At 46.5% G+C, this 27082-nt stretch overlaps 1 protein-coding gene across 18 annotated transcripts in view; it reads right to left on the reverse strand.

Moving 5' to 3' along the window:
• The window catches only part of LOC114872712 (forkhead box protein P1-like), a 177892-nt gene that overhangs the window by 66229 nt on the left and 84581 nt on the right, over positions 1–27082 (reverse strand). For 17 of the 18 annotated variants that reach the window (XM_029180219.2, XM_029180217.2, XM_029180226.2 and 14 more), the window contains one exon: positions 6803–6937. In XM_029180219.2, the coding sequence (XP_029036052.1) occupies positions 6803–6937 (135 nt within the window). Of the gene's footprint in view, positions 1–6802; positions 6938–7405; positions 8010–27082 lie in introns of those variants that run through there. The other variant, XM_029180234.2, reaches the window with a different exon arrangement.

The raw sequence follows: 27082 nt of genomic DNA on the forward strand, positions 1-27082 counted from the left end.
CGGGTGGAAGGATACCTTTCGTCCGTAGAACAGGCGAAGGTAGAGATGGAGGCGGCGACCAAATTGAATTTGGGTTCTGGCCTCTGTTTAGATTCCTCGTTGGTTGTTTAGTTTAGAGGAACAAAGAAAACATCTATGTGTTTATTCTAGCCAACGTTTCACCCCCGCCCCTTTACGCTCTTGCCGCGATGTGTCCTTTCTCTCTCTCTCTTTCCCTCTATCGTTTTCACATTATTTCTGTCCCTCGCGGGAAACCACTCTTTCTTCTTCATCCCTGTTCCCTCTCATTTCCCTTCAACTGGATTCCACGACGATCCACAAACTCTTCCCACCGTATGCACATTTTTTTTTTACGGAAGCCTTTCAACCCTCCTCTTCTCTAATTCGTTAAATACGCCCCCTTGCTGCACCCTTATTTTGCTTTCGATTCCTCGACGAACGTTTCGAATCGCGAACATTAGAAAATATGAAATATTTGTTTCACTTGTTGCCAAGAGGGAACTCGTGAAAATGAACGAAAACGACGCGAATAAATTCGCCAAATCGAGGATGAAAAGAGACTGCCACGCCATTGGCAAAGCACTGCTGATAACAGCGATAAGGTAACCAAGACTGGCGCGTGTGGTCGTCAAGATAAAAGGGAACAGATGTGAAAATATTCAGCCGCGATACGTTTCGATGCGCGTTCGATTCATCGAACAAGCAAAGACGCGTTTAAATATAACGATTCTATTAACAGTACCGGTTTTATCTATTTCCGAACCTCTTTTTAACTTTCTTCTACCGATAGAAAATAATACGATGATACCATGGTCGCGATTAATCGGGGATCAGAGAGCGAGCGTAGACAAGGCTCGATGTTTAGAGATCGTTCGACGCGAAAAGACAGTTGTTTCAGGTGTACTTCGCGTAGAATCTGCCGGCTGTTTGAGATTTCGGGGGCGAAAGAGGGACGGACGGCAAGATTTAGCGGTATCCGATGGGTGTTTACACGGAGCGACACGAAATGTTTGGCCGCGATTCTCTCGCGAGTTATTTCAGGTGGCCGGCGAAGCTTCGTATAGTTTTGTCAACCGACGCGGAGCCGATCGTAAAAACTCGGGGAATCGCGTCAAAGCCGTTTCCAATCGACTTCCTACTTTATTCTTTGTCCTCTTTTTAACACGTTCGCTTCGAAGCGTGGACGTTCGTCGATCAGATAAAATAAATAAAAAAATCATATCGATAATATGACACGAATAATAATACACATCCGACGTAAATTCGCGACATCGCAGCGACCGTGTTAAAATACCCTGAGCGCAACAATCGCGACGGAAATATAAACTGGTCGAACACAACTGTGTATAATTTACATTATTGCTCGAATTAAAAGAAAATCCTTATCATTGTGTCATATCAATTTTAATCGGAAACCGTTGACTTCCATCACCGCTGGTGAATGTTTAAAATCCGCATGGATATTTCAGAGTATCCTCTGTTTTATTATTAAAACACATGCTACCAAAGTGGAAACGTTCGATTTGAAATATTTAACAGCGCCTTCTTCGTATTGTATCGCTGACAGCTCGAGGAAAGGTTATTATCGTTTAAGAAAATCCTGTTGTAGCGGGATGTGTTCGCGCGGAAAAATCGGTCAGATGGGGGTTGAAGGTCGTTGAAATTTGGGAGGATGTTCGACTAGATTTTCTCAGGTATCACTCAGCGGCACGAATCGAGCGTGTGAATAATGGAGGGTAATCGCCCTTGCCAGTTCTCCGTCGACCTTCGCCCCTCGAGGGTAGCAAGGTGGGAGACTAGAAGGGTGGGATTTCTAGATTGGATTTAAGTACACAGCCGTGAGGTTTGAACCGGTTAATAATGTAGATAAAACCGAGACTTCGAAGAAGGCTACGCGAGACGTCGCGATGTTGTGGCGAACTTGAATTTCCCGACTTTCCACCCCGTTCCCTCGCTGGCTGATTTAATTTGACAAATTGACAGACACCGGCGAAACACTGGAACCGTTCCAAAATAAATACGGCAACCTGTTCCTCCGTCACGACGTGACCAACAATTTATAGCCCCGCTCGAGTAATAAAGAGGAAAGCAAAAAAATTCATTAACACATCGCGAGGAAGGAAACGAGAGGAGGTCAAGAATCTTCCGTCTACCGGAAAATTGTACGAACTTCAGCGGCAAGGTAAGCGAGAAATGAAATAGGAGTATCGTCTCGTTGTCGAGAATCCGCGTTTCATCTTCCACGAGGCGAGCGTCACGCGGAAGAAGTCGTCAGTCAGCGGACGGGTTTCAGTAATTTATTAAAATCCTCGCGAATCTCTGCCGCTTTAGCCGAAAAAAAAAAGAAAAGAAAAGGAAAAATTCAGCAGAAGGACAGAGCAAACGCGAGAACCGGATGGAACACGCGAGAGGGGGTTGAAACGAGACGGAAGAGAAAGAAGGCTTTTATGCGGAGGCCAGCTGGCTCAGCACGACAAAAATTCTTTCAATTACAGAAAAGCGAATTCTCCTTAACTCCCTGGGCATCGATATTCATAGCGAAGCGTGTTACGTAAAAGTTACGGCGGGATTCGGGCGTTGGTGGAAGCGCGAGGAAGAGGGAGACAGGATGCGGATCAGGCTGCAGCTCGGTTATAGGCACTCGGAACTTGAAGACCAAGAAAGAGGGTTGTGTTAACACCGAGACGGGTGGAAAAAGTATAACGGAACGAAGGGACGGAGAAGAAGAATTGGGCAGCGGAGGGCGGCAAGCCAGGCTTGATTGGAAAGGACAGCCTATCCGCAATTTGCGATCCAACAGAGGGGAATAGAGGAGGAGGTGAGAATTCGCTTGTCTTTCATCGGTACTTTCTTTCCCTTCTTTTCTTCCTTCCCCTCCTCCTTTTTTTCCCTTCGCTTACACGCAACCCCTTTTTGCATTTCAAGGGACGCGCCACCAGAGACGACCCCGTCGATACCCGCGGTCTTATCCAGCCAGATCCTTTGGATTCTTGCTCGTCGCGGAGGCGTTTGGATATTAACCGGCAGCCAGGATAAACGACCTCGTGATTCCAATGAAATATCGACAGCGGCGAAAGTTTGTTTAATCAGGGAATGCCGACGTCGCGCACCCCGCGATTGCCAGCTCTCCGGTTCAACTTCGAGGGGGTGAGAAGGGGATGGAGTTACATTTCAACCCTTTACTCGTGGCACACTTGTCAAGAAAAGCTGCGGTGGGTGTAGGTACTTTTTAAAACCACGGTTTATTAATTTCAACAACTTCCCTATCGTATACCCTGCACTTAATAAAATTGTGATTTATTAATTAATTTTAACGAGCTTCTACTTTTCGATCACCCTGCGCAAATTTCCATAAATAAATGTTTCTGGGTAGCTAAAGAGTTAAGAAGATATCGGATACGACACGAGAACGTGGGTTTACGCAGATTTATCGTTTATCGAATTCTATTTCCTGTCTTCCTGCCGCTTTGAGTATCGACTATCGGGCTAATATTAAAACGCAATTGTCGTGTTCGCCGGCACCGAGTTTAGCCACGGCGTTCAATCAAAATGGATACAGGTCGGGGCATTTTATTTCTCTCGGGTCAAACCAAATGCGTCGCAGCATCGACTGTGGTCTACCGAACCGACGATTGCATTATTAATAAATATTTTCTCACTTTCGTCAATCTGTATCAATTCGTCAAATGAAAAACATCTAAAATGATTTATTAATTCGTGGCCGATTGATTATCGAAAACAGAATCAAATTGTTCTGAATTATCTAAAAATATCCTGACATTCATTGACGAAGGGTTAATAGATTCTACAAATTCAAAGGACTTATCGCTCGTAAGCTTGTTTAGGGGATTTTCCGTTTCCGGTTTCTCAGATGCCAAGAATACCTTCGACTTCCCCGAACCTTAAGTCTCCACTGACGTCACTCGAACCCTCGCGAGCAACCCTCGACTCGGTGGAACCTCTTAAATTATAAACAGTGTCAGCCAACGCCGCGAGACTTCGATCGACACGTAACCGCAGAAACTTCCTAGTGCCTGGTCCTCGGCAACTCCGTTTCAGAATTCAAACTTACGCGGATATGCTCTTGTCTCCAAGTTTCGCGTCAATCTTCGTGCGAGCATGACCGCATTAATTTCAGAACGACCATAAGGGACCCGGTCGGAATCATTCATGTGCCTTCGATGAACCGAAACACTCGATGCGCTGTTGCATATCGAACGATCTGGCACAATTTCATGACATAAAAGTGTCATGAAATTATGTTTATAGCGCATCGAATCAAAGCTTAAAGTCTGAAGAAAATGTCTATATAAAGGATTCATCGATATTCTTAATACAAAATGGCGCCAGTAAATTCTTACCAGAAAGGAACCTTGGCATCAGCAATCATGCCAAGGATCTCAATGAAGTTCTACTTGATAATTGCAAATAATTAACTCGAGAAAACAATCGAAGGCATTAGCAGAGCAAGTTGGAACATGAGCGAAGTTAGAGGCTGGCAAGACGGGTCCCTCTTAGGGGACAATGAAGGAGGGCAGGAAGTGGTGGTCGAGCTGGCGAGTGGTCAGCAGAACTTGATAGTTTCTCAAAACTCGATCTTCGAATCGCCTCCTCGAACCTCACACATAGAACCCGAGTGTCACCGAGAAGGATAATCAATATTCTAACTAGCCATACGATCGCGAAACACCGAGTTACAGCTATTTTAAAATCGGGTTAACTATCGAACGGATTAAACAAAAAGGCGAAAAAGAATTTTAAAAAAATCCAACGAGAAACTAGACCAGTGTGTCGTTAAAATAATCCCAAAAATATCTCCTCGACGTACACTTATGTATACGTGTCAGCCTGACGATAAGCAAATCTCTGTTTACACGTAACCAACAGGCGAGCAGATGTACGTGTCGCACGTGTAATTCACTCGCTCGTGTTGGTACACACGTATTTACCTGGTGCGTCACGTGAACTTGATATTCACCGGTACTATCTACATACAAGCAAAGCAAGCCGGTACGTAAACGCGATGTTCGAATAAAAATATCCTTTGCGATCCGATGTGTCAGCCACGATTATTAATATAATTTATTCCGACCGCGGGAAAAGGGGGCCGTTATCGATGAAAGAAGCCTTATCGAACGATCTCCTACACGAACCGAACGAAACAAATCTATGTAGAAGCGATAAGAGATCGGTGTGTTACGATTCTCTGTGAAAATAATCGGTCGAAAAATAAAATTAAAAATTTCAAATGATAAATTTTTAAAATATCTTTTTCTTTTTGCAAAATTATTAATTATCCATTGGTGGGGTATATAACATTTTTCACAAAGAATCACTATTTTTATTCACTCTACACAGGAGACACATTGAAACACTCCAACGTATCTGGAAAGAAGCACACGCATTTCGGAGCGGTTGGTTTGTACGCGCGTGTCACGCATACACGCATTCCGAAGGTGGTTTGGCTTTATACCTGGCCGAGCGTGCGACCATATCGTTCCCCCTTTCGAAAAGGAAACCGTCGAAAAGGCCGCTTTAAGGGCCATAAAACATTTGTTTCCCTCCGTGGCGTTCCAGTGCTATATTGCGTTCAGCCGCGAACGCGGGATTTTGAATTGAATTTGAAATCAGGGGCTCGATTTTATGGTGGCCCGGGTGTCAAACGTCTTGGAAGTATCGCGCTATGACTGCCTTATACACGGTGTTCCATCACAACATTCTGAATAAAAAATACCATACCAACAAATGAGTTATTTTAATTCCATTATTGAGACATGGACTGAAATTCAAACTCAAAATCATGAAAATAATTAATTAAGAAAATTCCAATTACACTGATAATATTCTAAATCTATCTGTTACTTTATAGAACACCTTGTGTATCGCAGGAAAACTTTCGCTTTGAGATCGGAAACCCTCTGACGGAGGATTGTTATCGGTTTACTGTATATCGCGATACAGAACGATCACGATCGTTCAATTCCACTTTTCCATTTCCACGGAAGGCGGGGAAAGAGAAAAGGAGAATGATGTAGATCCAAGAGGTTCTTATCGAAGATTCTTTTATTCTGAGAAAGGAATGAGTCTACCCGGATGGTGTTAGCGCGCATCGTTCGTTTTATCACGGGTAAGCAGATGTTTGCTTCTAAAATTAGTACTATTTATGGAGTGATGTCGTCGTTTATTAATAAACCTATCTCTGCGTTCCATATAAATTCGTGGAAAAAAAAGAATGAACAACGGCGAGTGAGTCGTCTTCGACGAAGGGAACCGTGTCGCGTTGTTTCGAAAATTTTCAAAATCTAAGTAACAAGCTTCACGACGCTGTCATCGTACGTGTGTTACGATCGAACTTTACGAGAATGATCGAAATTTCAACAACACGTGTGTTTATTGTAATAATATTTTCATCAATTGCCACCGCTAACGGAAAAGCAGTTCCAAGATATCGGACACTTTCCTGAGCGATGAAGTCATTTGAACGAGCGAAAAAAACATTGAACAATGACAACAGGAGATGCGAAAACAGAAAACAATTTCTCTCGACGGAAAGATTGTTTTTCAAATGAAAAAATAAAAACTTAACCTAATCCCGCGATGACGCGATAATTGCGACACTATGAGTGTCATTCAAATGTCACGATCTTAAATAACCCAAGAATTTATCATCCGAGGGTTAAAACTCGCTCCGGACGCATTTTAGATCTTTTCTTCGGTTTTTAAAAGAGGCGCAACGTATAATGAAGAAAGGCGAAGCGCGGTTATCTTATCAGAAGCGAATTTCCAGAGATTAATTTCTTACCTGGTCGTTGTCTTGTTGATCTTGGCCGTACGAGGGGGTGTCACCATTCGGGGTAGTGGCGGCGGAGGGTCGCTGTGACGTTGACAAGTTGATCGCGCCGTCTCCGTCTGTGTCATGATCCATTATGCCATCGTCCTGAAATCACGATCATCGTTACGTCAAATCGTAGCCTTCTGGTGCAGTGAACTTCACCGTGAACTGATACACGCGTTGTTGTAACTATGTGTTACACGAAAATACGTGTGTATATCCATGTATACGTATATATCTCGCGTTGCGTCAGTCGACGAAATTTTTCATGCGCCGTTTCTCCTATCCGGTCGAATGTTTTTCAACGGGCAAGCAGGAAAGTTTAGCTTCCCGACAGAGGCACGAGGAAAGAAAAGGATCGTGGGTCTTCTATGAAGGTCTCGAAATGTGCTTTGTTATCCGATATATTACCCTCGTCCCGAGGAACAATTTTAGATCACGTCTGACGCATGTGATGCCATACACACCAGGCTAAGGCAACAATGTTCGGCTAATAATATATTCTACGCTTGCATTTCTAACCGACCACCACTGAACTGTCCGAAATAATCGGCAAACTTATTGGACACTTACTTCACGAAAACTCCTTGGTCCCCGATCTCAGTCTGCCGATAGTCAGCTCGAAATTCATGAGAAACGTCTTGAAGAAACCGCGCACAGGAAACCTAACTTAAACCTAACCTAACCTGTTCCTCTCGAAACAGGACGATTTTTTTTTCACACACACTGTACGATACACTCGGAGCGAAGAATAAAAGAAGACGAAAAAGGGGATGGTCAAGAAGTTTCCATGTGAATAGAGGCACTCGCGGAGACGTAGCACTTCACCGGCGAGTAATCGGCATACCGGAAGTAAGCGGATCACCGAACTGTCGCGCAACGATCGCGCGGGTTAAACGTTTCATCGAATCGCGTCGGTTCGTTCGTTCAACCTTCGTGAGCGCGCGTTCGCAGGGTGAAAACACGGAGCGGTGGTGCGCACGTGGACGCAAAGGTGCCGTCAAAACGTGGCGAGAAACGGCAAGGTGGAAAAACAGAAAGAGAGAACCCACTGTGTGATAAAGTGAATAAGACGAAGCGGGTGGATAAAAGGAGAACGAAGAGAAAGTGGGGGGTGCAGGAGGAAGAGGAAACGCAAACGACACCGGTAAAGACGAAAATCAACGTTCACGCGTCGGCCGAGTAGCGAGGACTAAACACTAAAACCGGCGCAGGCATACCAAGCAGCCCAACCGGCGAGGCTGTTGCTTATTGTGTAAATATAAACAAATATAGTTGAAACCAACCAACAGGCCTGCTTTCAGCTCTCTTCCCTCTCCCCTAACGCCGCGTCTTCTACTCTTCGTTTCTGTGCCCTACCTTCTCTGTCGGCATCTTCCCCTCCACGTTTTATCCTTCGCCTCTCCTCCCCAACCCCGTGTCCTCGGGCTGTGCCCCTCTTGCTCCGCTGTAACACCCACCCTTCGTCACGTCGCTGACCCCACCGCCGCCAGGCAAACCAGTACATCATATGTACCGGGCCACGTTGTAAACGCGTCTGGCTTGCCCTGGCCTGGCCTCTCTTGCTTTGCCTTCTCTTCTTGTCTTCCCATATGCTCGTCTCCGCTCGAACATTACACATCGTCGCACGGCTCGACGCGACGCCTAACTTTCCGACGCTCGTCTTCGTTACGACCAGCTGAGAGACACCGACGCCATTCGCGTTTCGTTAAACTCGTCTCCGCGGAATTCATTTTTACGACAGTGCCTTGGATACCTCGGGGATGAACACGGATCGAACGTTCTACGGTTAAATTTCTTTTTTTTTTTTTTGGAGCACACGTCCGAAGAAGATACCGAGGACACTAAGATTCGAAGAATAAATATCTTCTTTTTTTTTCGAGAACCAGTGGAGGCGAGGTGACTGTGACTTTCTTAGGTACACTCGAACGGTTCGATTCCACGGACTTACTAATAAACTATGAATATTCCGTTCTTTCGTTGACTGGATACACATGAACGCGAGGAGGTACCCCGCACACACGGTCGTTCCGTAAATACGTGTGTACACGTGTTGCCTGACGCAACCTGAACCACCGGCTCAAGTTTGTATAGGCGAACCGGAAATGGGGGACGAAATATTCCTCGAAACGGCGTGTCCTTAAATATATTCCTTTCACTCGTATTTCAAGCACACGACAATTGTACGCCTTGCAGTTGTACGCTTTCAAAAACATATGTATGTATAATCTTTTCATTATTTTTCTTTTTTTTTTTCGTTCGATACGTCAAGAATTATTTCATTTCTGGCTAGCTAGCATTGTGTTATACGCGATCGATCAGTTAAAACTTGAAGGCATTGAGAATAATGTTCAATTTATGCGAGTACCCCTTCGAATGAACCCTCGTAGCGCGGTGACCGGATAGGGGATGAAGAGAAATTCCATGAGCGACTTTATTAAGCTTACGATACTAGTCCTATCGGAACTATTCCGAGGCAAATCCTCGGCTTTGGCCGTTCCATTGTCGAACGGCTAGGTGTATCCTCGTGACCCAACGGTGGTTCAACGAGGGGAGCCACGGACCCATCGCCCAGTCCTATGACAACAAAACTGGGGGCAAAAATAGGCGCAGCCGGCTGGCCAGCCTTGTATACGTGGCGTATACTAAATATGTATTTATTAAGTAAACAACCGTTGCGCTGGGGTTCCAAGGTACATATACGTCTCGTTTCCTATTTCATTGTGAGTAATGCGTTCTCGTGAACCCGATGGTGTTTGGTTACTACACGATGCAAGAGCGTAGAACCCTCACTTGGATATGCTTTACAAAAAAAAAAAAAGCGGAGGAGTTCAGGCTGAGGTACCGATTATCCAGAACGATCAGAAATTAACCCTTCGAGGTGACTACAGTTGTTTCGTTGTAAAATCAAGTTGAATATATATTCTGTGTCGACTGGGAGACCTGTGTCCTTTGAGCAATTAACGAGATACAGGATAATCCGACCGCCATGGGAAGGGGGGTTAAAAATTAAAACCAAAGAACAGGGTGTCCCGGAACAGAGGCAACAAGGGTTAAGAACGAAGCTGTATACCATCCTCGGGAACGCGGGCGGTTCGACGGTGTGGGTGGTACGATCGAGTAAACCGAGCGTAAAGAAGGATAATCGCCGGCAGTCGAAGTAAGAAGAGATAACGAGATCGTATATCCCCATCAAAAAGGAGAGAAGGACAAGGTAAACGCTTGTCTTCCCGCGGTTGCCTGTATGTGTGTGTAGCTATGACCATCACCCTTGCCGTACGGGCACCCTTGCACAAACACGCGTGTCTCCCCTTCTAAATAATAAACGAGAGGATTTACCCCCGTCAGGTTCGCGCGACGGTACATAAAAATACTCGAATCTGAGAAATTAGCGACGGGACTAACGGGAACGTCGTTGGTCGCGCGAGCAAGATGAAGAAAGAGGGATCGTGGAAAAAGAGAGGCTCTCGATGGGACGGGGGTCAGCGAGAACGGAGGCGTTTTCGGTGCTCCGTGGGTAGAGGCCGGGAAAAAAAGGGTACCTAAAAGGGTTGAATTAATGTCGCGATAAATATATGATTTAAGGTGGAAACGTTTGCAACTCCGGCTAATTTTTTATCTGAGACCGCGGTGTTCCTCGTCGAGAGGGGTTTTTTTTTACCCCTAGAAAAGAGAGACCGACGATCTCTCGAAGCGAGCGCACTTGGACGTCCAAGGGGGTTGAAACTCGACCGCGGGGAGAAGGAAGCAAGGCTTGGAAAGGAGAAGAGCGGCAGGGGGGGGATGAAAAGCGGCAGGGTGACAGAGGCGGAGAGTGGTCGAATCCAACGGTTATTTCTTTTTTAGGGTAATTTACTACCGGCGAAAATTTGAGCGGACGCGCGCTTTTTAATAGTTCGCGCCACTCCAAGGACTCTCTCCGTCTCTCTCGTCTTTTGTTTGTTTTTTTTTTCGTCCCTCATCCCCGTGACACTGCCGTCTCTTTCTCCGTCTGTTGTACAAGAGGATCGGCCAATGCCGGTGGAGGGACAACGTGGCGGCATCGTTCCGCCGCGGTTACGATGAAAATTACGAGACTATAAAGCGGCCATCCACGACGCAGTTTATGTCACTCGACTCCACCGACGAATTTTACTACAGATTACTCATCGCTTTTTTCTAACTTTCAAAGTAGTTCTACCTACGATCACATAGTATTACATGATGTTACAATGATGATATTACTTGTTCTTACCAAATCCTATCACGGTCAATTAAAGACAAACAATCAAACCCTTGGACGATCGTCCAGCTAGTCCTTTCGCGTGCAATTTCGCGTCGACTTCGAAGATTGTACGTCATTCTGAATTTCCGAGACGGTAGAGCATCCCCGCGGGACCGCAAACAGCCGTTCCCCCAATTATCCAGGACAGGAGCGAGCTTTGATGGCGAAACTCGCGCGTATCAGCGGCGCATACGTGACAAAGAGTCTGCGAACGGGAATCAGAACTATTCCCGTCCACCCTTATTTCTTGGCCGGCGAGAAAGATAGAGAGGAGCGAACACGAAGGGCGGTGGTCACCCTACAGGAAGCGAGAACAGCCACGACCGCTTAGGTTTCCGCAGCGTCGACGCTTTTTGAATTAACCGCCCTGGACATTAGAATACGAAATTGATATATTATGGCCGAGGAGTAAGCCCGTTTCGCCCCTTCTTTAACCCTCCGTTGAAAGGCCGCGAAACCGCGCGGGTTAGACGGGACCGGTGAAAGAAGAAGGGAAGAGGATCGTCCGGTTACACACACTCTTTAAGCATGACTGGCCGCCGTTCGCATCTTTCATCGCATTATCTGCCCTCGTAAAACACATCTTTATAGGTTTCCCGAAACGTTGTTCCCTTGCCACTGTCTCCCAACGTGTCCTCCCCGTTCCTTTTCTTCGACGTTTTCCTTGGACGATAGCGTTTCGCATCGAAAACTATGGATATCAGTTTTTGATAACCATATCTGTTAAAGAAACGCTGCTTCGCACGAAGGAAAGTTATTCTCGCAAATAATTGGATGACAAGAAAATATTCTTTAAAATGTAGGAGAGGGGAGAAAAAGACAAGAGACGATCCTTGCCCCAGACACCTATCATACCGCAATTTGAACTGCATGCCGGGCGACCGCTAGCGAGAACACTGATCCATCGATCATCTCGTCGCCACCTAGCGGTCCCCGACCCGAAATCCTTCTCCCCCTCCACTAAACGCCTACAAAAAGTTCATTTCGTAGAACGAACCTTGAATAAGGTTTACCAAGCTTGTTGTTGATCGAAGAAACAAAGCAAAGGGGTGGGCGTAAAGAAAGTGGAAGTCTCTTAGCTGGCGCGAGTATCAATTCGGCAAGGATAGAGAGAGAATGGAAGGTTAAGATCGCCCCTCTCGGGTCCATAATAAAAGAAGGCAGATTAATGCCTTCGGTCTTGAATCCAATCAACATTATTCCGACAATAGTCCGCCAGCCAATACCCGTTCTACTCTGTTCGGAGCTGATATTATCAACAGCCCGCCCCGGTACTTCCCTCTCTCTTCCGTACGACATTCACCCTTAACGTCTTTCTCTACCCTCGCGACTCTTCTCGGTACTTTCACACCCCCAGACACCTCGCTCGTTCTTAATTCCACGGCCGGATGATAAGTATGCTAACAAGAGAACCATCGGCACGAATAGAGGAGGTCTGGAGGGGTGTGGAAAGACGGGGATGGGCGAAGACTGGTAGCTTAAAGGCAAATTAACGCTACGCTCGCGTAAACGCGGTCGACTTCTTCGTCAATGTTAATGTCTACAGGAGGCCATTAGCCGATCGAACCGCGTCGAGAGCACGGATCGACGTTCGCTAAGGTCGAACGCTTTTCTCCCGGCCGTTCCCTTAATCGCCACCGTGATAAATCAACCGGAGAAAAATGCGATGCTGGTCGCTGTTGGAAACCTGGCTGCTGATACGTTTTGAGTAGCCTTCTTCGTGGTGGTTTTTCGAACTCCCACACACGTAACCTAAATTACCGATCAAATTTATTTTGAATTTACCATTTTATTGCAGATGAAATTCGTACTACGAATCCATCGATCCGGCGACGTTTCGACAGCCTTAAGGGTGAGAATGTATCGCGAAAAAATCCTGCGGAACAATGACAGGGAAGAGGAACTATCTCTTCGGTCGAAGCTTTTCGCTCGGTGAAAGAAAGAGATCCAGATGGATGATCGTAAGTGGTGGACAGAGGCCGATAAGGATAGTGGGCAGGTCGGTCGGGTCGCATGGACGGCACTGGTCAGCCATGGGGTTGCTGGTCCTGAAGAATGGACCTCTTTGTTTAGCCGTTTATGGTGGAAGAGATTTAGCCGGATTGCCGTCAGCCGATAGCCACCAAGGGTGTCTAACGTTTCCACGGGTTAGGGGTTGCTCGGTTGCTACTGGAATCTGTGAAAGTCTCTCACTAATACGCCTCGACTTCACCCATCTTCGTTCCCTTTTCTTTTTTCTCCTTTCTCCGCCCTCCTCCTTCGCGTCGCACATTCCAACACCTTCCGAAGAAGATTCGGTACGCTTACGAGCGACCCCTTACAATGGCCGGACATTAGCTGACAACAGAGGTGTGGACATCGGATAGCAGTCCTCTCTAACACCCTTCAACGCGATCTTACCCCTCTGTCTTGATTGGCCGGCCACCGGCCTCCTCGAAACGTTTCGCATTTATAGCCCGGGATCTAAATAAAATCTCCGTCGGTTCGGATAAGCTTTTCGGTGACCAGCAAATCCTCGTCTGGCTACGAGAAGGACCCTTCCTTGCTAAGACGCGATCCGATACACGCTGTTGTCGAAATTCTATTCGAGGGAACGTGGAAACGGTAATTCGATGAAGAACGCGATATACCGTTTGATATCCTTCTCCTTCGTGATACCGTTGGAAATGTGTAACGCGAAGGATCGAATGAAACAGAGGGTGGTTCGTTACAAACGGACGATATCAGTTCGACGAAGCTTTGAGAAATAGATATTTATAGGAATCGTAGGAACGAGTTGGTTAGAGGACTAAGCGGACGAGTACGATGTGATACAGTTATGCAATAATGAGCTAATGTAGATAATAGGATTATTTCGGAATCTCTTGTAATTGGCCGCTGGAAAGGTGAGCTCGGTTTTGCTAATCACCCACTAAAAGGTAACTTTGGACGCTTTACAGTTAAGCTTAAGAGGTTTACTCGGCTTTCCACGCATATACGGATATACCTTACGATTGTTTCCTTTTTCGTCCTGTTTGCGACGCATAAAACCCTGTCATTATCATTTTAACGCAATAGGATTAATTATACGTTCGTTAAAACGTGCTACCAAAGAGCTGTCCTCGGGACCACTTATCCGTGCCACAGTTACGATGAAATATCAACGGGGCGGTGAATTCTCATGCAAGAAACGCGTTTGAAACGTCGCAAGGTTGCCTGATCTATTCGGAATAGCAAGGGTGATGAATGTACGCCGACTGACGATCGCTTTATCATCTGAAATGTTCATCCTTCGAATTGTATCTTTATTTCTATAAAAATTCTCTTGTATTTTGTGCAGAAGAAAAATAATAAAAAAATTAACCCTCTATGATCTGATTCTTTTTATTTATACCTAAATATTCAAAATTATAGCGTGCCATGGTAAGTATGGTTGTTTCCGAGCAAAGACGACACGGGACCTTATAAATTCACCGCGAATTTAGTGCGGCTCCATGGATCAAGTCTCGAGCACAGGGTTTTGGGTCGGATTAGGGACGAAGTTGCAATTCACTTCGATATATTTACTGTGAGAACGGTCAGCCTTCGAGTCCTACCAGCGAGCTATGGATGGACAGTCGGCCGCTCGGTTTTTCCCTTTTACCTTTTAGAGTAAATAAGCACCCAGGGCTCTGTATCTGTGTGTATTCCCCCCGGAAGCACACGGGCGTTCGCACATTTGCGATCGTGCGTGGCCACTTTCGGCTCTCGCACGTCCCTACCGTGATTTATGAAGTTTCCCGAGTTTCCTTCGACTCGCAACTTCATCCCCTTCGCCCCAATTTGCCAGCTATTCAGCCCGCTGTCGATACACGTATACACGTTTATCTATCCGAACGTATAAAGAAAGAATCCTCGGAATTTAAAAAATGAATAACAACTGAAATCATCCCTCTCTAGTATGTCCGAGTGACAAATAATAATAAACAGTAAATATTCATCTCTCCTGTCTCCGTTTAATAGCAACCAAATAAGAGCAGTATATAACTTGAATAATACCCCTAAGATCCTGAAGGAACCCCAATATCGCGCAACGAGAGCGAAGAAAAACCGAAGCACTCGAGGCACCGTCTTTTTAGACTGGATGGTTGGAGGGTGCTCAGCCGTGTAGTGTCAATGAATAAAAATTTGCGGCGAGGGTGGGTTCGCGTTTGACGCCGATTTTAAAGCTTACCCTCCAACCCGACCGACCGCGTTCAAACCTCACCCTCTTTCTTCTTCTCTGAAGAGACATTACTTTATACCGAGCCGGGAGCATCGCGAAGAGTCACGGTTCGCAATCAGCGGTGCCTGAAACTCGCACTTATTTTCAGCCGAGTGCCCGCAACCCTCCCACCCAACAAAACCACCCCGTAGAATTCGGCTGCACGAGCCAGCGAAGCTTGGAATAAGACGGTTTCGCCTGGAGATCATTACGCCACGCCTTAAGTCGAGCTAATATGTCCTTCTTCCGACTGTACCACCCCTCGAGAACTACCCGTGCACGCACACTCTTCGACCTCACCCTCCCCGCAGAGCAACGAAGCGTCACGAGTTAGAAACGAGACTCGGCGTAAGATATAGACAATTTAATGCCGTTTTATAAATTATACATCGTTCGCGAGATCGCGAGACGAGCCGATTAAGGGGAAGGATCGTTCGTTCCACGTTTAATCCCCGGCATCTTGTACGGAAAATGTGCAGGTCGGATGGAAGGCCGTGTGAGGGTGCACCGATGTCAGAGAAGAGTCCGTGGGAAAGGCGAAGGGAGTCAGACGAGTTTCGTTGATACGAATTTCGGATTTGTAGCTTTCTAGACAGCGGTGCTGCTCGGGGAACTTCGTTCATTATGCAACGGATCCGCTTGGAAGACGGTGAGAAGTCATCGTGTTATACGATATTTGGACATTTTGAAAATTGCCGATTAATTAATGGATTAATAAAAATTGCAAATATTCTCATTCGTAGAAATATTTTGAACATCGCTCGACAAATTTCCAGACGATTTGTCAGCCACCAACCACCATCCTCCATCTTTCGTTACACCGGCAATGTCTCATCGAAAAAATGGCGTCTTACCGTCCCAAAGATATAACCCAGACACCTCGCAAAGCCCCATACGTTACATGAATAATAGTCCACGCAAACGCGAGACAGTGGCGGGTTTGCGAGCCCCTTGGAAGGGGTGAATTTTAGGGGGTTGCCGATGAATATATCAGGCGTCGTCGACGTATCCAATCATTCCCTTATTACGATATCGATACATTATCTTCATAATACGGCACCGTCTCACCGGGAAGGAGAAGAAGAAAAGAGGAAGACGCCGACCGCGTCGCTCTTTCACCCCCTTATTTCCAGTGGAGGAGAAAAAAAAAAACTGATACGTGCGCGAAGCGATGGGGGGATCCTTACACTCGCGCGTTCTCTGTCGGGACTATCGATTTCGGGATTAGGTGGCAATTTTTCAAGCCTATGGCGAATAATTACCGAATCCTTCCCCCATCGAGTGGCTTCCGCTATAAACGACCGAAAACCCTCCTAACCACCCACGCTACCATCGAAAGACCAACGACACATGGATTCTGTTCCATGAAACGTCAAGAGAAAAATTTAACCGGATGATTAAAGATTCTTTCTTTACCCTCTTCTCGGAGAACCATTATCTTTTTTCTTTCCTTCTTAAAACATTTATAGGGTGACTCGAAAAGCACAAAGATACCGTGAATATTCTTAAATTTTTAAAAATTATATAAATAGTAAATCGAGTCTTTAATATTTAAAAATTTTAGAAAGTATCATAGGGTAATACTTGAAAAATAACTAAACGATGACTTTCAAGTGCACAGTGGAATAAATTGAAAATACAGGGTCGATTTTGAAGAATCAAGAGCGATATACGTCGACTCAGTAGCCCTGGCAGAGGAAGCTCAAGGCGTAGGGGGGGGTGACGGAATAGGGGTTGGAATACCTTCATCTGCGGATTACTTATGCACGAGCAGCCGCGACTCATTTCATTGCAACGGAGCCAAGACTCGGGAAGCAAGGCGAGTGAAGCCGACGGAAAAATGTTTCTATTTAGCTCGCTTAAGCTCTTTATTAAAGGTTCGCTTCTTCCGCGGCCCAGACTTGGCTGGCTTTTAGAGTCTGCGCTTAAACCCGCCACTGAGACTCGAGAAAAAGAGATTGTGGTCTGAGTCTATCCTTTATTTTCTGTTTTTCTTCTTTTTTTGTCTTCCTCCTCTCGTTCTCGATTTCCATCGTTCTTACTCCGTCGGTTTCTTCCTCTCGAGCTTACACTCGGAGAAATCCTCGTAGGGCGAGAGGCAGAGCAGAGGGAGGGGGAAGAAATTGCGTCAATTACCCGCTGATTTCGGCATCTGATCCACGGATTACGTCCCGCCGCGAATGCTGATCCCTCTTTCGTTTATTGAGCGACGTTTTCGAAACGACACGTCCCGATTCGACCGCTTCGCGATCCTCCCATCCTCGAACCGAAACGCGCACCCTCCTCGTTGCTACAGATAAGAGTAACGAATGCGTAATATACGAAATTGAATGTTTTAATAAACCGACCGAGCAACCTGCACCGCCGTCCGCGCTCCGAACACCGAAGCCACCCTTCGGCGAAGCGGAGGAAAAAAGAAAATTTCACCAATTGGAATATTTATCAACTTCTTTATACGAAAACTTTGTATTTTCAAATTTTCATCGCTCCCTGAGATATTCGGTGCATCGAAAGTCTTTTCGCAGCAACGATAGGAAAGAAATAAAAGGATCTTTCCTCCGCGAACTGCGATCTCGCGCGACCCTCTTTCGCGGCCGATTGTCTCTCATCAGCGGGAGGAGAGCGAGGCGGGAGGAGGCTACAAATAATTCCGGGGCGTTATTCGATGGCATATTTTCGATTATCGGCCAACGAAGCGTAATCTCGCCGTAAATGGAGGATTGTCTCTGTATAGCGGAAGATGAGGTGCTGTGCGGGTTCATGGAGAAGAAGGACGACGACGAAGGAAAGACGGAGACAGAAGGAAAGAAAGAAACTGAACGAATTCTAAGAGAGGGGTGAGAGGTTAGAATTCAGGGGTTCGAGAAACGGTGGTAGGGGGTAGCCACCAGCGGCTCTTTAAAAGAAAGCGGGATAAACAGACAGTTCCAGGCAGGAGGGAGGAAATGTAAATTTCCAGCGAGCTGGAAGAAAGAGAAAAGAATAAGGGCTCGAACAGCAGCGCTGGTATATTGAGTGAGCGACTGGCCCTTCCATCCGCGTCGGTTCGCCCTTGCTTCTTTAAATTTCATGTGCCAATTGTGCGCGATTGTCTTTACTTTGCCTCTTCTTCCGTTTAGACGGCGACGACGGATATTCCATCGTCGACTTCTCGTTCGCTTACTTTTCCGAATGTTTACACCGATGGGCTGGTCTACGTGACGAGATCGTTTTCTGCAATCGAGTCATCGATTTCGCTGATCCTCATCCTCCCCCTTGCCTCTACCTGCAGTGGCTACCATTTCAGATTGTACCGGGGACACGCTAAATACCCGATACCCTCGAAAACATCGAGTCAGCTACTGCTGATGCGATTCGTGCAGGTGCAATCTAATACCGCATCGCTCCGGTTACTCTGCTCGACACTCTAGTTTCTCTTCGGCGAGCATTGGCCGAATAGAACTAACTTTAGCGAACGGCAAACGTTAGCGTTATTGAAACGATACTTGAAAAAGAACAGTGAATCGTAGGCTGTTGAATTATCATAAAAGCGCCCGTGACTGGATGATCGGTAGCACGATGATTTTGCAGAGCAACCAGCTGGAGGCGAGTGCGAAACGCAAAAAAGTGTCCTCAGAGCAGCCTTTCCGATCAAGATAAATCAAAGAGCGTCGGCTCTGACGAGGCGAGAATCAGACGTGGCAAACATTCGAAACGTCTCGTCGGTCGGACACGTCGTTTCTCCTGACGAGAGCGAAAAGGGATGCAAGTAGACGTTCGCGGAATGATATTCAGAGGGTTGAAGAGGACGGAAAGAGGACGAAACGCGTGCTGGCCGGGAGAGAGTTTGCCGGATCGGTGTCCACGGTGGATAAAGTGAAAGATTCTCTGGGATCGAGGGTGAGAAGAGACTCGGCTCGTGTGACAGGGGTTGAAGAAGAACGCCACGGCAGTTGGAACGGTCACCGTACGTGCCAAGAATTTCTCGCGTCGGAAGGCACCGTCCTGTCGACGTTCGGTGTACCAAAGTGTCTGTCTTTGGTGTTGTGGCGCTTCCAATCCAAGAAGAGGAGATGAAGAAGAGGCGACGGTAAGCGGGAGCAACAGTCGCTGAATAAACACAAAGTCCAGTTAAAGTCGTAATAAATGTCTTCTCCTTTCCGATGGGTTCTTCCTTTCTCGTCCTCTTCCTTTCCTCCTCTCTTCTTCCCTTTCACGCCGCTTCTGCTTGCTTTCCTTTCTTTCAAGAGACAAACGGTATTGAGGGTGAAAATTGACGGCTTTATCGTGCCGCTTCCGCGAGAACTTTCCAAGGATTTGCCTTTTCCTTCTTCACGGTTTCGTATTTTCCGGTAGACATTTTCCACCCCTTTTCCGCCGATTGTCTCGGGGAAAGTCCTTAAGAAAGACTGATTGGACGCAATCATTCGGCCCGTTCGTTTAATCGCCAGCTCGTCGAAACGAAATCCTTCAGCTGGTTGCGTTCTTTGCGAGTACAAATATTGTTTTTATTTCTCGTTCAAGCTTTCCATTTGTCTTTTCGTGCGTGGATTTTTCCGCGCGTCACCGTTGCGACAGATCCAGGGTTCGATTAACAGAGAAATCCTGGCCGTTTCCATTAAAACTCGTACCTTCTGCCTGGAGTGTTACAGCGACAACGATAAAGTTGCTATGTATACAGCGATATCCGACAACACCGAATAAACACATGGCCGATAGATATTTATTTTTATGCTTCGCGGTGGCTTAAACCCCGGACCAGATACGCGAATAAACAATCCCGGCATATGTTCCTCTTCCACTTGTTCTGCAGCTTTACACGGGATCGTTCAATTATATTACATAACCGATCATTTTAAACAACTCTTTTTCTCCTTACGCGAATTGAAAAATTTCCAACGATACCCGTCGCTCGTTAAACAAAGCCCTTAAGATTTCGAACGATGCTCGAAGCGTCATCGTTTGTCCCTAACCTTTGCACGATCGGAATAATTTAAATCGAAGGTTACGGACCTCTGCGAAACGCGATCGATGTCCAGCCACGACTGTCACGCATAGGGCGGAAATAGCAACGATGACGTACGTTTTTTCCGCGACAAACGATGCATCGGCCACCGGTCGCGATCAACATTCCGCTCCGGGTGTTCGCATGTATGACGCCAACTCTCCCACGCGATTTTCCACCGAATGGAATTTGGATCGCGAAACAAACATCCTGCGTTCTATACCCGCAGTGAGCTAGTCCTTTCGAGCTCTGTTGTTTCGACTCGCCACAAATATTTACCAAATATCGATCATCCCTTCTACAACCCCGTCGCCGATGGCCTTGGTAGAAGGGGCGAGGATACGCAAATTGCATTTGCGTTGACCGCTGCCACTGCTACCTCGACATCGTCGATATTTGTACTAGGTTGTGTATCGAGGTGCAGATTGGCCGATCGCCAATTAAAATCTGCCTACTCGTTCGTCATCAACCGAACAAGAACTATTCGCGTGCATTATGACCATCCTTGCAACCTTATGCAACTTTAAATCGATAGGAAATGCAGGTCTAAGTGCTCGTCTCTACGTTATTTTCTTCGCGTTTTGTAAAAGGCGTCAAGGTATAGTTGGTAAACTTTTATAAAGTCTATTTCTGATAAAGAATCCTATTTCTACGCGCGTCAGAGGTAATAATAATGCTCGTTGTATCGCAAATATTCCAACGCGATTGATGTTGCGTTAGAGACATAGCCGAGCCACGACGGAATATCCAATGGGAGCATGCATTATGCAAAATCACTCGAATAGTAGTGCAGTAATCGCGTTATTTTTAACTAAATTGCTCTCTTCGGATAATGTTAGCTTCCCTCTTTGTACACGAGGTCTATGTAACGTCTTATTGATCGAGATGACATGAGAAACGTTTCTCTTCAAGGAGATACTCGCAATAAATAACGATAACAAAAAGACATTTTTAAGGACACTATCAGGGAACAAAAATAATTCGAGGAAATAGCTGTCATCTAATCAATAATTCGATCCTCTTCATCAAAGAAGGTGGACCAACAGTGTGGGTCGTTAAAATAATAAAGATTGTTATTGAACCGGTGGGTATTCGCGCAAAAAAAGAGGAATTCGAATTCCTTCTACTTTGCATCTGTCGCTCGGCACTGTGCCCTTTCATCCCAACTCCCTTTTCTTTCTCCTCTGCTTTGCGTTCCCTACACCGCCGCGACCCTAGCCAATATCGAGAGAGCAGCTCGGCATTATGCGAGCTATCGATACTGCACGCGGTTGCGGCCTCGTCGTATTATTAAAGATGCTCGACGAAGAAAGGAAGGGGCAAAGAGCGAGAGAATCCGGAGCGGAATCGAGGCACATACGAAGAGAACCAGGGGGGTTGGTATCGTCGGGGGTGGTGGAGAACGTTGATTTCGACGATGCTGTTTTTTCTGTTTCCGTCGCGCGACATGAATATTCCAGCACGCGCATCTGCATAGGTTCGCCGGAGAAAAAGGCGAGAAGGGGGTGAAGGAAGAAGGGACTGATGGCGGGACGTGGAACAAGAGTAAAAAAAGGAAATGGAAAAAGAGAAATATAGAAGAGCAGAGAACGAAAAGGTAGAACCGAAGGCTCGACTTTCCACCGGGTGACGTATTATGCGAGAAAGGGGGTGGTGGTCGGGGGGGTTGAAGAGGAGGCAGAGCGTGGGCGTTAGAAGATGGAAGGCGAAGAGCGAGGCGGGAGAGGACGTCGTTTGGCAATCTTAGGGGATTCCGTGGATACAATGGGATCTCAATACATCACCTCACCTAACCCGACGCCCCTCCACCCCTTTCCACCTCGACGTACCCCTTGGTGTTCCTCCTCTAGCGCCCGGCGTGCACCACCAACGAGCTTCCCAGATGCCGTAATAGCTTAGGAGCCGGCGTAATAGCTGCCACTGCCTTCCTAGAGAGAGTTATAGTTCAACAACGCAGAAATGGAATCGCGAGAGAAAGCAGCAGCAATAGTGGAAAGAGAGAAGGAGAGACAGACAGTCGGTCGTCAGGTGGAAAGGGGGTGTAAGTGGAAAGCAGAATCGTACGAGAGGAAGCGACTGTGATGGAGAATGGAAGGACGGTGAAACGGAAGGAGCAAGAAGGAGCAAGCAAAGATATCGAGCCAAACGGCAGGAGAACGCAATAAGGGAGGACGATTACAGGGATGCGAAATGTCGCATACTGCAGGATGCAACGCTTATTGTACTTTCCTCACGAATTCTCGGGAAACAAGGACGAAGGAAAAATTTCATCGCGAAATCGGGTCAAGTGTTATTCATTTCTTCCTTCGATTTAACCCTTTACGCAACCCTCGAGGAGACGTACCAAATTTCTCTCCTAAATTCAGAGAATTTTGAAACGAAACATTATCTTCATATTTGTCTTTTATAATTTTTTTCAACGAAGGGCGGGATTAAATTAATCGTCGTCGAAAAGAACGTTCTTCACTCTCGAAACCGTAATTAAAACGTTTCACGGAATCGGCAGGGTAACGAGCGAGATGGCGAATAATTAATAACACCGAGATCGTATGTAACGAGATACAAGTATCGATCTCGACCAGATCCGTGTTTGGAAACTTCGACTATTTTAAATACGTTTATCGAGCTTAAATTCCACCTTCTCGATTTCCTAATACGAATGAGTCGTAACACGATACCCGTTCCCTGGGAACGATTTATTTTATCCCCCTATTCAGACGAGTTACGCGCCTCGTTCCATACTTTATTCACCTTTTGACGATCTATAATGTATAAATCTAATTGACATACGCGGCACGCGTTCCAAGAAAGCTTCTCACGATGTTTAACTATACTTCGAAGAATCCTGATTACTTTATCTCGAAGAAGAAAGAAAAAGATTCACAATTTTTAGCTGGTAGGAAAATCATTCGACTTCGAAACGACACATCATGATCGCGCCATTTTTGTTTACCCTGCATTCGAAAGGTACGTAGATGTACGCGTTACGTGATGCTGAATATCGTGATCCTGCATTCTACTCGCAGCATCCTGGAAGACAGAAAGAATCCCAACCTCTTCCGTCCGACCACCCCCTGTTTCCATCTCGCATGCCTCTGCTACCTTGCTGCTGTTCCCTCTCGCCTCCGAAACGTCGTATCTTCCCCCTTCAACCCGCCCACACCCCCTTAAAACGTAGAAGGTGCATATTCAGGAGAGAAGCCCGTGGAAACTTCGGGACGTTGACACCAGAAGCTGGATTCTGGATGGTTGGTTTGGACGCGACCCGTCCGTTAACATAGTACCCCCGGTGAAAGGGGTAGGGGGAGTAGGTGGTACGGCGTAAGAGGAAGACGAAGATAGGAGAGGAAATGGTGGAGAAGCAAGAGAAGACGAGAAGGGGGATGTGTCCCAGCTAGACGTTCCAGGGGAGGAAGACAGGAAGTTGTTCGTTGGCCGTCGTTAGACGAGGAGGACCGGTTATTACGTCGACCTCGTCCTCGTCCTCGTCGTCGTCGTCGTCATCGTCGTCGTCGCCGTCGTGGCTGTCGACGTCGACGTCGTGCGGTTCTGGGCCACGTCGACCCCGTGGAAAAGGCGTGGCAACGTCGCGTTCGCGCACCTTTGCACCTGGTGCGCCGGGGAAGACACGCCTCCGTGGAATTCCTCTCTCTGGTGTCCGCCTACACGCCCGTCTGTTCCTCTCCTTCTTCTCCTATCCGCATCCTTCCGTCCTTCTCGTTCCACCACGTCCTGGCTCGCTCATCCATCCGTTCTCCACACTCTCTCTCTCTCTCTCCTCTCTATTCCTCTGCTCCAACAAGCTGCACCGTCGGCTAAGAGGAGATCTCCTCCGATCTCTATTCTCTACCTCCCTCTCCACCCACAACCGCTACGTCCTCTCTATCCACTACTTTTCCACCTCCTCCACCACCAGCTATCCTCCTAAGCAGAGAGAGAGAAGCCCAGAAGCTCCTCCACCACCGCCGTCAGACGAACCCAGCCACCACCACCAACTCCTGGACGACTACTCCTCGCCACTATCCTGCTTTAAATCGTTCCATCGGGATGCATGTGTGTATTGCTCGTACACTCCCGTTCATAAGTCACGAGACATCTTACCATTTTAGGATAAATCTGGATTATACGTGGCAGATTTAGTTATTTATTTTTCGCCTTGCATAAAGATACTGGAGAACGAACTGAAGAGGTAAAATCAAGACGATACCTACCTCCAGTTACTAAATTTCAACCCCATTGAGGAATTCTGGGACGTGCTGGTGCTCTACATTTAAAAAAAGATTTTGGGAAATATTTAGAGTAATTTCAGACAAAAATCCGAGAATAAACGTTGAAAATACCAATCGTCATGGCAAAAGGGGTATCACACTCTAATAAAGAAATTTAAAAATTGTATACAAGAAAATGATAAATTATCACGGGTGTTTAATTTCTGTTAATTTAAATATAAAAACTAGTAAATGTCTCATTACTTATGGACGGGGGTGTACGTACGTAGGCAAAATCCAACGGTGACCGAGACGCATGCTCATAGAGGTGCTCGTAAAGGGTGCACACAGAAAACGTGTCGTACGTGGGTGTTTGTGCAATTTCTATTCGCGTGGTGGAGTTCACACACACAAAAGCATTGCGCGCGCAATGCTCTTCTAGCTGGTCGTACTATCCGCCCACTCGGTATTCACGGCGTTCCACGTGACCCCCCTTTTAACCGTACCCCCTTCCATGCGAAAGCTTTCGAGGGATGGAAAAAAAGAACGGGGGGTGAAAAGCAACCGGCGAGAAGAGGAGAGAGACGGGGCGCGTTCGCGAGTGAGCGCGATTACCGCAGACTCGCGAAATCCCTTTCTCCTCCCGTTCCTCTTTTTTTCTTTCTTCCTTTCTTTCTCGTCTCTCTCTCCTTGAGATGCGAGCTACTGTCCGGATGTTACCGCGTACGCGTCTCTCTAGCCGAGAGGAAGGACGTACGGTATTGATCAGAGGGAAGTAATGTCTGGAGATGCAGTCGGAATTACTTTGGGTCATTTGATTTCTATGCCCTGTCACGACGACTCGATGGCAACTGAATTCCTACCCTCGCCAAATGCCACGATTAAGCATCAGCCCCGAATGTTTCGAATTTTAGGAATGTTAGGGGTTAACATTCGAGGTGCACCACGTATTTCTCCGAAATAAGGGTGAATTTGCATCGAAATTCATTTTAACGAAGAATTTTCCTAAATTTCGAATATGATTTCGCAAAGTTTGGACCAAATCAGTATCCCGAAGGTAAAAGAATTTTCCTACGAAAAGAATTGAAATTCTCCGACGTTTTTCTTGTCCACCAATCTCGATTTTTATGCCAGATCGAGAATAAGAAAAGTCCCTTTGTAAAACACAGGGATGAAGTTAACGAGGGTGGAAAGGGAAGATCGAAGAGACGTTAAAGAAGTCGTGTATGTACAGGAACGAATGGTGAATAAGCGAATATAAAGGGTAGGGGATGCATAGCAGAGAAAAGAGAAGAAGTCACGTTTGCAGCTCTGATCTAGGACATCCCTTATCCTGAAGTCTGACATCCGTAACGAGCGGTCGGGCAAAAATCACCGGGAGGACGTAAAATCAAAACTATGTTTCTTTTACTACCCCACGGAATAATGCATGTCGTAAAGCACTGCTTTTACATTGAGACCATCATACCTCGAATAGAGTGAAAATTTCTTTCATTGAATTAAACTGTCTCGAAGAGATTGAATTTGCGAATTCTTTAGCTAATTCACACGGGAAATTGACAGATGATCTGCTCCAATTAACGTGGCGATCAATGAAAGAAAAGCTGTACTTTCTACGAGGAAAAGTCCAAGGGCGAAGTTAAACAGCAGCATGGTTATCAAATTAACAATAACACGGTGGTATTGCAATCTCACGCGAGGGTGCTTAAAAACTTGACGATCGAAATCTCAAACAACGCGCTCGAGCGTGAGATCGCGCATGTTGGCAATTATTTACGGAGTTCCAACCCCCTCGTGGCGCCCTTCATTAAGACACTAATTACCGGCGTGCATACGCGTGCATGTAAGGAAGTGGATATAGAGAACGTAGGAACGGGAATCCGCCACGTCGCCTTATTACCCCGTACGAGAATACTCAACCCTGTACCTCTTTCTTGCAGAGTACACCGATGTAGCGAAAACGCGAGCACGATCCAGACATCTATTTACAAGGTTGCGCGTCTTGGTAACGTTAGCACACCTAACTCGACTAAACTTGTCTTCGTTAGATTAGTTTGCTCGTTAAAATAGATTCGGAGGTGGAACTACCCCGTTCCTAGATCGTTTTACCTTTCTGCTACATCCATAGTGTTAGATAAATAATTAAATTTCTGCCCTATATATCTTCTTTTATAGAAAAATTTTTAATTGTCCAGAAATTAAGAAAGGGTCTAAGAGGATTTGAAAAGTTGAAAAGAGAAATTGCAGTGTTTTGAAATGTTTAATTAAAAATTGTCAGGAACAGGGAAGAGGAATGTCAAGCAGGAAAAGCACGTGGTGTTTCGCGCGAGAGGCTGCGTTTCCCACGCGTGGAGGATGACAGGGGTGTACACGGTCGGCCGATCAGTGGGTAGAGGGGTTGTTTAGAGCGAGCGAAAGGGAGGAAGACAGACGGCGAAAGGGAGGAGAGGTGAGGCAATGAGGAGGGGTGGAAAAGCACGTGGTGTGCCGGCGACGCGCGCCTCTCCGCTACGGCTGGCTGTATATCTATCGAGCTTTCCACCCCCAGCATCCCCCCCACTTGTTGTGCTTT

This window comes from Osmia bicornis, chromosome 14 (assembly GCF_907164935.1).
Source record: "Osmia bicornis bicornis chromosome 14, iOsmBic2.1, whole genome shotgun sequence".
Lineage (NCBI taxonomy): Eukaryota > Metazoa > Arthropoda > Insecta > Hymenoptera > Megachilidae > Osmia > Osmia bicornis.